The sequence below is a fragment of the Cebus imitator genome, unplaced genomic scaffold, assembly GCF_001604975.1.
Source record: "Cebus imitator isolate Cc_AM_T3 unplaced genomic scaffold, Cebus_imitator-1.0 Scaffold238, whole genome shotgun sequence".
In the NCBI taxonomy this organism is placed as follows: Eukaryota; Metazoa; Chordata; class Mammalia; order Primates; family Cebidae; genus Cebus; species Cebus imitator.
In genome coordinates, this window is record NW_016107553.1 from 827,040 (window position 1) to 838,930 (window position 11,891).

The 11,891-nt window shown below is 49.3% G+C and overlaps 1 protein-coding gene across 2 annotated transcripts; it reads left to right on the plus strand.

The window, feature by feature from the left end:
• Positions 1–77: 77 nt before the first annotated feature.
• On the plus strand, positions 78–9,955 carry RBP4 (retinol binding protein 4). Of its 2 annotated transcripts, none has more exons than XM_037727719.1 (6): positions 78–224; positions 530–657; positions 783–919; positions 1,087–1,193; positions 7,440–7,652; positions 9,670–9,955. In XM_037727719.1, the coding sequence occupies exons 2-6, from the start codon at positions 547–549 to the stop codon at positions 9,705–9,707; spliced, it is 606 nt and encodes a 201-aa protein (XP_037583647.1). In that variant the 5' UTR covers positions 78–224; positions 530–546; the 3' UTR covers positions 9,708–9,955. The 2 variants fall into 2 exon arrangements, with proteins under 2 accessions (XP_037583647.1, XP_017353661.1); XM_017498172.2 differs by lacking the exon at positions 78–224 and adding an exon at positions 316–415.
• Positions 9,956–11,891: the final 1,936 nt, after the last annotated feature.

Sequence of the window (11,891 nt, forward strand, 5' to 3'; positions counted from 1 at the left end):
AGTCTTCCCGCCAGGTTGACTTGAGCCTGCTGCCAAAGCCACTAGCCCCGGAGGCCACCCCAGACCACAGCTGGCGGCCGCTGGCACGAGTGCAGGGTAACTGAGCCAGGGCCGCTGGCGCATTTGGCCGGGCCGAGGCCACCCCGCGCGGCCACTCCACCGCGCCTGGGGCTGCCCCGGAGATGAGGCCGGCCCACCGGGACCCTGCCCGCTCCCGGGCGCCGGTGAGTCAGGGCGCGTTATGCAAGTGTCCCCGGCGCCTCCCCCTAGGTCTTTCACCCCGCGTGGTTACGAAAGCGCGACCCCCTCCCCCCGGCGCTATAAAGCAGCTGGGCGGTCGCAGCGCGCTCGCCTCCCCAGCTCCACGCGCGCCCGGACGCGGCGGCCAGGCTTGCACGCGGCTCTCCTCCCGGTGGTGAGCGGCGGCCGGGGCCTCCCGGGCGGCAGCGGGATGGGTCGGGCGGGGTGGGGTGGTATGCACTGCCCGGGGGTCGGCTGCTGGGCGCTGACGGAGGCGCGTCTCCCGCAGGGCGGACTCTGGGCAAGATGAAGTGGGTGTGGGCACTCTTGCTGCTGGCGGTGCTGGGCAGCAGCCGGGCGGAGCGCGACTGCCGGGTGAGCAGCTTCCGAGTCAAGGAGAACTTCGACAAGGCTCGCGTAGGTATCAGCCCGGATCGGCCCGGGAGGCCCGGACGGCCCGGGTCCCCACCCCCATCCCCGCCCTCCCCGCGGCCCGCCATGAGCCCCCAGACACCAAATCCCTGCTCTCATCCTTCTTGCAGTTCTCCGGGACCTGGTACGCCATGGCCAAGAAGGACCCCGAGGGCCTCTTTCTGCAGGACAACATCGTCGCCGAGTTCTCCGTGGACGAGACCGGCCAGATGAGCGCCACGGCCAAGGGCCGAGTCCGTCTTTTGAAGTCAGTGGCCGCCGGGGTAGCTGTGCTCTTTGTGCTCCAGGGTCTTCCGGGAGCCCTGCCTGCTGATCGCCACGTGGGGACTGTGAAGGGAAGGGAGCACCGGATGGGTGGAGGGAGGGAGGAAGCCCCTCGCTCGGCTTGGCTGAGGATCCCCTTGGCTTTTGCAGTAACTGGGACGTGTGCGCAGACATGGTGGGCACCTTCACAGACACCGAGGACCCTGCCAAGTTCAAGATGAAGTACTGGGGCGTAGCCTCCTTTCTCCAGAAAGGAAGTGAGTAGTCAGCTCTGTGGGAATGGGAATGGGGGAATGGGGGCCCTGCAGAGCCAAATCGCTTGGCTTCTCCAGTGCTACCTACCGTGAGGAAGAATGGCCTGTGGAAAGGTCTGGAAATGGCAGGAACCCGCAGCACCGCCTGAGGTTAGGGGAACAAAATTGGGGGTACCTATCTGCCCCCTTCCCAACCCTCAGCTCGAGAAACCTGGCCTAAGTTCAGAAGGACCTTTTGGTTTGTCAGGTGTCATGTTCTCCAGCAGCCACTGTGCCAAGGTGTGTGCCTTCTCCATGCTTTCTCCTCCTGCCTTCCCCGTCACCACCTCTGTCTCCTCCGTCTCTCTGGGCTGCATATCTGAGACAGCCTGACTACCTGGGCTCCCGCAGAGACCCAGAGAGCCCCATCCAAGGATGCAGGGGGCACTGTGCATAGAGGGATGGATGCCTCCCAGGTGCCTGTCCTGCCGATGCTGAGATTCTGAGCCAGGCACAGTGTTCTGTGGCATTGGCCTCCTCCCTTTCCCCTAAGCTGTGACATTCAGATGTGGATGGGGGCGATGTTGAGGGCTCCTAGAAGATCCTACATTTGGCCTAATTGTGAGAAAACAGTGTCTACATGCTCTTTTGACCATTTTTTCCCCCATTTATCCTAAGTTTCAAATCTGGAATCTACTTGATAGCTAGAGAATAATGCAGGCCAGGGGAGACCGATCATGGAATCTTACAGAGGGAGAGTTAACCTTTTGGAGGGGGTTCAATATACAGATGAATAAACTGAGGCCAAGAGAACTTTGCCCAAGGACATGCAACGAGTTTTTTAGAGTCAATGTCTTGTCAGAAGCCGGGCTTCCAAATCTCAGGCCAGGACTGGGTGGTCCTGAACTACAAGGACTAATCAGACCAGCTTTGCGAAGTGTTGTTTGAGCTCTTCTGTGAGATAGGACCAAAGGTTGTTGAAGGAGACTCTTTGCTCAGTGATCCAGGGCACAAGTGTCCTTTATTGTAACTCATTGCTCTCCAACCATGGCACACACTCTTGGACTTCCTCTAAAGTTGTGTGTTGGATGAAATTTAATTTTTAATTTTTTTTCTTTTTTGAGATGGAGGGAGTCTAGCTCTGTCGCCAGGCTGGAGTGAAGTGGTGCCGTCATGGCTCACTGCAGCCTCAACCTCCTGGGCTCAAGCAATCCTCCCACCTCAGCTGCAACTATAGGGGTGGGCTACCATGCTTTGCTAATTTTTGTATTTTTTGTAGAGTCAAGGTCTCCCAGGTTGCCCAAGCTGGTCTTGATCTCCTGGGCTCAAGCCAACCTCCCATCTCGGCCTCCCAAATTTCTGGGATTACAAGTGTGAGCCACCATACCTGGTAGAGAAAAAGCTTAGAAGCTTTATTTTCATTTTATTATCCTTGGAATTAATAAAGTTATTTCAAATAGTGTAGCAAAACTTCCCAAAGTGAGTCACTTAGAGTAAAATATACTTTTCTGATAATGGATTACAAAAATCAATATGAGGTACAAGATTGCTAATTTTTAGAAAGAAAAAAGACATATGCTCTACAGCATTTTGAGATGTGCTCCCTAATGGACTAGGATGCTGTTGGCAGTGCCTTTAGGGATAGGTCAGAGAGGACCCAATGAGAAGGGAGCATTTTCTTTCTTGCCTCCTCCCCCTATCAAACCAGATTAGTTTGCTTTAGCCTCTTATATGTTGGTATTTTATCTAGGATTTCACTGGGAGGGGGAAAAAGTATTGTACTCTTGAAAGTGATTGCGACAGATATTGAGATGACTAGAATATGGAAGGCTTAAGGATAAATTCCTTCTTAGGTTACATTTCAAAAAAGAAGCTGTGCAGTGTTGTAGTTAAGCCCGCCCGATTAAAACTAGACCTCCCGAGTTCACATCCCAACTCCGCCACTACATGTTGGATATATTTCCTAACTTTTCTGTGCCTATTTCCTCATCTGCAAAGTGAAATGATCCTAGAACCTACCTCATGGAGTTCTGTTACAAGATGCAATGAGTTAATAGGCGGAAAGCACTCAGACATGAGTTCTTTGTAAGTGTTTGATATGATGGCTGCTTAGTTACCTCTCTGGTCTTAAAATCATAGCTTTAGATTCTGGGTCTAGAATGGGAGGAGCCATGGAGACCATTGGGTTCAAGTCTCTTGTTTTAGAAGTGAAGAAACTGGGGCCCATAGAGAAGTGACAGGCCTAGGGGCACATGGCGAATTTTTGGCACTTAGTGACATCTCTTAACCCAGGGCTTGCAAAAAGGCACAAAGGATCCCTTGTTTTCTGAGTATCTTGCAAACTGCATGGCTTGATGCATCTCCCTTGCTCTGTTTAACATAATTGTTTTGGGGTCCTCTTTACAAACTCTGCGTGCCAGTTTCTTCCCTGACCTTGCTCTTGTTTAAACACTGACTTGGACAGAAGGATGTGAAGGTCACTCTGAGAGTGGCCTGCACCCTCAGTCTCTTCCCTGCTCCACACACTGCATCTCACCAAATGGATGTGTTTAAGATGAGGTGCATTTATGAAGAGAAAATAACTCAGGGCCAAATGATCATGAAATGTGTTGTCAAATTATTTTAAAATTAAATGTGCTCAGTCTCTACAGTTGAACATGAAATGCCAGTGTTAGCAAACTGATGTGGCCTGCTGCTCGAGCCTTGGGCATGCTTATTACTGGTCTTCCCTTCTGGCTCCACCAGCAGCAAGCAGGATATCTCAGGGTCTCAGGGGTTGAGGATACTACCATCAGCAGGTCTTGGTTGAATACAGGCTAGCCTTCCTGAGATTTGACTTCCTTTGCTATGAAATGGAGAGGAGGAATCGTTCCTATTTCATAGAATCATTGGAAGGACTAATTAAGGTAATGTGTGAAAATGCTTAGCCTGGTGCATAGTAAGTGCTCAATAAATATTAGCTATGATCGTTCATTGTTTTGTGCTCTCACAGAAAGACATGGACAAAGACTCTCTTTTTGTCCTGTCAGATAAAGCCTGTCACTCTGCTGGCAAAGGGGCTCTTGTCAGGCTGAATAACAATGCAGGCCTGAAGGTTTACATTAGTGTTTCTCAAAGTCAGGGTTCCTGGACCATCTATATCTAAATAAAGTAGTGCGCTTGTTTAAAAATGCACATTTCTGAACTCAAACCCAAAATTATTGAGTCAGACACTCTAAGGACAGGGCCCTGGAGTCTGCATTTTAAGTATGCTCTTTGGGTATGCTCTTTCTGCACAATGAAGTTTGAGAACCACTAGTCTAGATGATTCAATCCGAAGAGTTATCTTGGCTTACTTGGGTATCAAGGCCTCAGACTCCACTCACTTTGCTGGGGCCTGTTGGGGTATTTTACGATTCATCAGAAGTAGCGTTAAATCTGTTTCCTGGCTGGACCGTTAGGCCTGAGTAGCACAGGGAGCTTCTTACCTGGTCTTGCTGCTTTAGATGATTGGAGCGTGTAGGTCTAGCAAGCTGAAAAGACCTGTTCCAGGCACACGGCAGTGAGCAACAGACCAGTAGAACCAGGTTGCCCGAGACAGCACCCTCTACCAAGCATTTTCTTTGGTTTTGCACTGGCCTTCCAAACAGTCTCTGTAGGTAGGGTGCAGATGCAGCTACAGCGTGACCCTGCTTCCTAGGATGGTAGAGGGTTGGCAGGGGCTCCCAGCCACACAGCCACTGCTTCCAGTGCTCCCTGTCCCTAGCTCCACGGCATGCGGTTAGCTGCAGTCTGGAAACGGCTGCGGTGTCTGGTTCTCCAGAGGAAACCTGCCCAGCTGCCGGGTGTGAGGAGGCTGGAGAACCAGCCTCATTCTCACAGTGCTCTGGCAGTTCACCTCTTGCAAATACTCTTAAAAGGGAGACCCTGGTCAAAGTTGCTCTGATTTAAATTCTTCATCTTTGAATTATTCAGCCAAAAGAGCCTGGAGATTAACCAAACCAACTTAGGCCTTCTTTTAAAGTCAAGAACAGTAGCCAATTTTACTAAATCCAAACACAGAAAGTTACTTAATTCCTCTGTCAAAATTTACATGCTGGCGACCATTTTGGAAAAAAAAAAAAAAGTCAAGCTGCGGATCTGCCCAGCTAATAGCTGCCTGGATGATGAATCGAGGTCACATTTCAAAGGCAAGTGATTTTGTGTCTGAGGGTGCCTGTGACAGACATGGTGATCCTTATAACCAGGGAAGGAATGACTTCGTCCAGGGGTGAGGAAGACCACCCAGAGACTTTGGAGCCTGTGGGGGGAGTCAGTGGTTAGGGTGAGGCCCAGCAGGCAGCCCCGTGCCTTCTGTTCCTGGTCTTTCTGCTGAATAACTGTATGGTCCCTGCTGAGCAGTCATGGTTCTGGGACATCTCCTCAGCCCCGCCTCTGACACTGTCACCCTGGAAAAGCCTCAAGGCACAGGACTGGCTCATTCTCCTCCTGGCAGGCCTAGGCTGAGTTGAAGAGAGGGGCTCCATACCCACCCCTGGGACAGCCCCCCTGCAGATCCTGGGTTTGGGCTTAACCCCATCCTAGGCTGGCACTCCAGGGGTTCTCAGAGAGGTACACCCAGAGGTGACTTAGGGCGAGCATTCCATATGGCCCTACACCCTCTAACGCTGGGGACTCTGGCTCCCTCTGTGCTCCTCAAACCGGAACGCTACAGAGGGAGCATCACCCCTTGCCACAACACTGAGCATGAGATGGAGACACAAAGCCTTTTATTTCTTGCCCCTTTCCCGCCAGTTTACTTATCGTCTGGAGACAGCGTGGTGTCGAGGTGAAGCATGTGGGTTCTGGAATCACACTCTCTTGCTTGAATCCCAGTTCTGCCCTGCTCTTTGTGACCCTAGGTGAATTATTAAGTCTCTCTGTGCCTCAGTTTGCTCACCTGTAAAGTAGGGGATGATAGTGTGCACTTTTGGGTCAATGTGAGAGGTAACTGAGAAGAGAAATAAGAAGTGTCCATACGGTGACTGGCATGTAATTAAGTGCTCAGAAAGTCCCAGTCATGGTATTATGTCAACATGAAGGCGAAATTAAGTAGAGATGTGGCACTTTCCTCTGAATATAGGGTAACACTGTTTTTTCGCTGTGGCAAGTCACTCACATTCTTTTTTTCTTTCTTTTTTTTTTTAAGACAGAGTCTCACTCTCACTCAGGCTGGAGTGCAGTGGGGCAAACCTAGCTCTCTATAGCCTTGACCTCCTGGACTCAAAGCAATCCTCCCCCCTCAACCCCCCCCCCAGTAGCAGGGACCACAGATGCACGCCACCCCACCTGGCTAGTTTTTTTCATTTTTTATAGAGACCAGTTCTCACTATGTTGCCCAGGCCGCTCTCAAACTCCTGGCCTCAAGTTATCCTCCCGCCTCAGCCTCCCAAAGTGCTGGGATTACAAGCATGAACCACAGCATCCGGCCACACATACGCTCTAATTAACGTTCTTTCCTCTCCTGCCTTCATTGATACTTTTATTTCCTTCATTTACTCTTGCTCTTCATGGCTTACATTTCAGTCTTGAGGAATGCATGTATGCTAAATTCAGTGGCTCAGCTCTGCCTCTGTGAGTTGTGAAGAGGACAAGGTCTAAGAAGAAATGGCTGATGCCACGTGGTGAGCATCTTGAGTCCTCAAGACAAAACCCACTCTTTGGCAGCACAAAGAAGCGAGTAGCATTAGTAAGCAAAATTAGGATGGAGCCAGAGAAGCCATGACATGGGAGTGGCATCCTCCAGCGGACTGAGAGGGCAGGGGGCAGCACGGTTAGTGGGTTGATTAGGAGACAGCTGATAGAGATCGAGAAAGATGTAAGCCAATATTGGGAGTAACGTAAGTTGGTGGCCATCAAACAGGAGCCACAAAAGACACAGGTATTATTGGAGAGTACATGGTGAAGCAACAGTAGAAAGGTTTATTCTGTGGTTTTGATGAGCCCGCATTCTTAGTGGTTCTTTGGAAAAATGCTGTCACATTTACAGTGACATAGTCACAGGGAGCGATGATTATTGAGGTGAATGAGGCTTCCCTGACTCCCAGATTTTCTTCAATAAAGGAGAACAAGATCCTTTCCGTTTTGCCGAATTGTGTGAAAGCTGTCAGAATTCTCTGAAGTGTCCTGCTTCCTAAGGAAATAAAACCAGCTTCTGGAATCACTGTGTTCTCAGGCTTGTCATGAGTTTCTCTGACATCTGAGCCCCTGAGGGAGAGGCATTGATGGGCACGGTGGCTTTCTGGCTTGCAGATGATGACCACTGGATCGTCGACACGGACTACGACACGTATGCCGTGCAGTACTCCTGCCGCCTCCTGAACCTCGACGGCACCTGTGCTGACAGCTACTCCTTCGTGTTTTCCCGTGACCCCAACGGCCTGCCCCCGGAAGCACAGAGGATCATAAGGCAGCGGCAGGAGGAGCTGTGCCTGGCCAGGCAGTACAGGCTGATCGTCCACAACGGTGAGTCGGGAGCAGGGTGCCTTCTGGCTCTCCCTGCAGGGTAGTCGGTTTGGAGTTTCGGCCCACGTGCTAGTGAAATTCATTTCATCTGTATCCTGGAGAAAACACGGGGTCTTGGGAGCCCCTTTCTGAGGCCAAATCCTGATCCTTCTTGGCCAGATTTTTCACTGGCCTCCTCACAGGGCTCGTGCAGGCATGGGCAAGGCCTTTGTCCAGTTCCCCGGCACTAACACTGCAGTGGGCAGTCTTTTCCTTTTCTTCTGCTTCCTCAGGTCATTTCTGTGATCACCTCTGGCTATGCTGCCCCCAAAAAACATTTTGACTGAATTAAGATTGTTTGGGATTGAGTTGCCCAGTAAAAAAGTGGGCAGCTTATGTGGCCATGGATATAAAAACTCCACAGCATCAACATAGTAAGCTCCAAAAGGAATGATTTCAAGACACAGTTTTTTTTCTGTATGAAACCAAATACCCATTGCATTGACTAGCTAGGTTTTCTCGCTTGGGTTTTCCAAGATTCTCTGGAACAACCATAGGATCTTTTAGGAGATATTACCCTTAACTGATCTTGATTTAAAAACCAGAAACATTGTGGAGGAAGAGCCCATTTTGTTTGAATGGACACTCACTCACTTCTATGGGCTACTGGGTTTCAAAATCCAAATAGAATAATGGTAAAATGTAGAAAAAAATTAACAAAATGGGCCAGGCGTGGTGGCTCACACCTGTAATCCCAGCACTTTGGGAGGCTGAGGCAGGCAGATCACTTGAGGTCAGGAGTTTCAGACCAGCCTGGCCAACATGACAAAACCCCATCTCTACTAAAAATACAAAAATTAACTGGGCATGGTGGCGGGCACCTATAATCCCAACTACTCAGGAGGCTGAGGCAGGAGAATGACTTGAATCCAGGAGGCAGAGGCTGCAGTGAGTTGAGATCGTGCCACTGCACTCCAGCCTGGGCGACAGAGCAAGATTCCGCCTAAAAAAAAAAAAAAAAAATTAAATTAAACGGAGCATTTCAGATGGTCATGAACTGACCCACTACACCAAACAAATGAGAACTCAGACCAAAATCAAATTGATTTTGAAGCTTCCCCCTGGGGGTGGATTAAATGTAGGGCCAGCAAGGATTCCACCACAGCAGGGTACCTTAGGAAGTAGATTATGTGCATTGTACAGATGAGAAAATAGGCTGACAGCGATGAAGAAAGTTGCCCTAAATCTTTCATATGTGGCTTAGTTGGATGCAAACCTAGAGTTCTGTGACTCTGAAGTCCCTTGTGCCACACCATCTGGTGACACATGACATAAGACATGGAAACACTTTATAAACCCATCACCAGTGTGTCCCAGATCAGGCTGCCTTAGACCCCACTCCCTGAAATCAGAGGAGGGGCCCCCGACACTTTGAAATGCACTAAGGCTGATTTAAAAGAAATATCAAAGGAAGTCCTGTTCATCCAGCAGGTCTTATTCTCTCCACCCCCATTATGTCCAGAGAAATTCAGTGGGTTTCAGAAACGGCCTTGAAGGTGTTTATGAATTACAACCACCTCTAACCTTAAGGGTTGCAATCTGCTGATGCATTTGAATTAAGAAGCATTTGAGACCGGGTGCAGTGGCTTGCGCCTGTAATCCCAGCACTTTGGGAAGCCGAGGCAAGTGGCTCCTGAGGTCAGGAGTTTGAGAACAGCCTGGCCAACATGGTGAAACCCATCTCTACTAAAAATACAAAAATGTGCTGAATATGGTGGTGGGAGCCTGTAATCCCAGGTACTCGGGAGGCTGAAGCAGGAGAATCACTTGAACCCAGGAGGCAGAGGTTGCAGTGAGCTGAGATCACACCATTGCACTCTGGCCTAGGCAACAGAGCAAGTCTCCCACTTAAAAAAAAAAAAAAAAAAAAAAAGAAGCATTTGAATGAAGCCAGCTCCAAGGGCATCGTGATCTTCATTGTCTACATAAAAACTGGGTCCACTTTCCATTGTTAATGGCTTTGTTTTGTATATTCCAGGTTACTGTGATGGCAAATCAGAAAGAAACCTTTTGTAGCACCTTCAAGAATCTAATTTCATCTGAACTTCTGATTAGCTCTCAGTCTTCAACTCTATTTATCTTAGGAGTGTAATTTGCCCTTCTCTCCCTGTTTCCCCTCAGTTCCCATAAAACCTTCATTACACATAAAGATACATGTGGGGGTCAGTGAATCTACTTGCAGGCAAATGTCTATCTTTCCTGAAAGTTTCTGAGGCTTAGGATTCCAGACTCTGATTCATTAAAATACAGTTACCTGTGTCCTATGGTTTGAGTTTTCATTTGTGTTTATGTTTCTGTTGCAGGTGGATGGGTGGGGTGCGTTTCTTTATACCAGGAGCACATGGCTCTTTCTGATCTTTGGCCTCTTCTAGTGCATAATCTCCATTATTAAATACCGGCTTCTCCCAACTTCCTGAAAAGGGGGTTCCCTCTTTAACCTAGGAAAGCCTTACCTACCAGCCTGGCCAAAGCACTGGTACCAAAAGCAGAAGTGAGTAGAGAGGCCAGGACAGCGAAACCATGGCCTCAGTCAGCCCTAGGCCTATGAGGTGGGCTGCTGGCAGCTCACCCACGCTGGGTTTCAGAGGCTGACCCGCAGGGGACAAGGTGAGCTCTGGGAAAATCCCATTCTATAGGAAAGATCAGAACACCCCCTCCCTGGGGTGCAAGGAGGGTCTTGGTGGGGGTTAAGTAGAGGGCCTGGGACAGATCACCAGTGTCCTGCACAACTAGCAGCATGTGGGAACCCTAGTGTATGACCGCATGCAAGGCCACTTTCCTCAGTTTTCCAGGGGTTCCCAGGGGCCTCCATTTTTCACCTTGAAAAAAACAGCAAGGCTTTGGTACCAGGGGGTCTTGGTTTAAGCACAAATCTGGTTCAAATATATACATATTAGCTGTGGATTTGGGGCTGGTTACAAGGCTTCTCTGAGCCACCCTCTTTTCTTGGGAGTTATGGGAAAATAGTCCTTGCCTGATGGGCTGCAGTGAGGATTCAATTAGGCAATGTCTGTTAGCTCTCTGGGAAGCCCTGAAGCTGGTGATGCCAGGCTGATGTCTATAAAATGCACTGGGAGTGAGGAAAGGGTCACAGATATCTGCCTGGGTGTTGGGATATCCAGAGACCATGGAAGGCTCCTGGGTGCCCCGTGATAGTGTTCTCCACCAAAGACAGAGGAGTCAAGTGATGTGCATGGGAGAGCTTTGCCTTCCACTCTCACGGAACCACAGGCTGTCAGAGCCTTGCTCCACAGCTTCAGTTTGACAGCCTCAGAGAACCATAATGATATAGGAGTCAAAAAGAAAATACTTATTAGGCAGATAGTGAGGGTAGAGAAGTCCTTGGTAAGGTTTTCCTTTTAATGAAAAGCAGCTCCCAAATCATTTTCTTTTCTAACAAACAGTAGCCTGTAAAATCGAGCTGCAGACATAGACAAGGAAGTTGGAAGCTTGCATGGGTGAAGGCCAGCAGTTTTACCCACAGGAATGCACTACCTGGGACTAGGCATGTTCAAAATGGCGGCTGGAAATCCTTTTTGCATAATAAGATTTGGGTGGGGCTACCAGCCTTCCTAGCGCCCTATGTAAATGTCACACCTGGTCAAACCAATCTGTGAGCCCTATGTAAATCAGACTCTACCTTCTCAAGCCCGCCTGTAAAACGTGCTGTGGTCTGCTGCGTTTCCCTTTTCATATGCCTCTGTTTCCCGAGAAAGAGCTGCTCTCCTCTCTCCTTTCTTCTGCCTATTAAATTTTCTGCTCCTTAACCCACCCACGTATGTCCATGTCCTTAATCCTTTTGGCGCAAGATGACGAACCCGGGGTATCCATCCTAGATGGCGATGCCACTTCAATAAGACAGCCAGACATCACATCCAGAAACAGGTTTAATTGATCAAATCTATTAAATAAAGTGAGCAAACATCTCTGTTCATTTGTCCTTGGGCTTGTGATTGCCATGAATCTGACTTCAGAAGCAAGCTGCTCCAGAAACTGCACAAGCAGTCACAGCTGCTGGTGCCGATCTCCTCAGCACGAAGGCCCTGCGCTGCTGTGCATTCCAGCCATTGGTGGTGGAGTGTCCCTGGGTTCAATCTTTGGCTCTTGTTTCTCTCTATCTCTCCGAGGGGTATTTTATAAAACCATAGGCCTGTAAACACCATTTATATCTCCAAATAATATCTCCAGCCCTAAGCTCCA

What these genes read in the sequence shown, in the direction of transcription:
- RBP4 (XM_037727719.1), top strand. Translation starts at nt 547, where the DNA reads ATGAAGTGGGTGTGGGCACTCTTGCTGCTGGCGGTGCTGGGCAGCAGC. An exon ending in AGAACTTCGACAAGGCTCGC is followed by an intron (nt 658 to 782) that starts GTAGGTATCAGC and finishes TCCTTCTTGCAG; the next exon opens with TTCTCCGGGACCTGGTACGC. An exon ending in GGCCGAGTCCGTCTTTTGAA is followed by an intron (nt 920 to 1,086) that starts GTCAGTGGCCGC and finishes TGGCTTTTGCAG; the next exon opens with TAACTGGGACGTGTGCGCAG.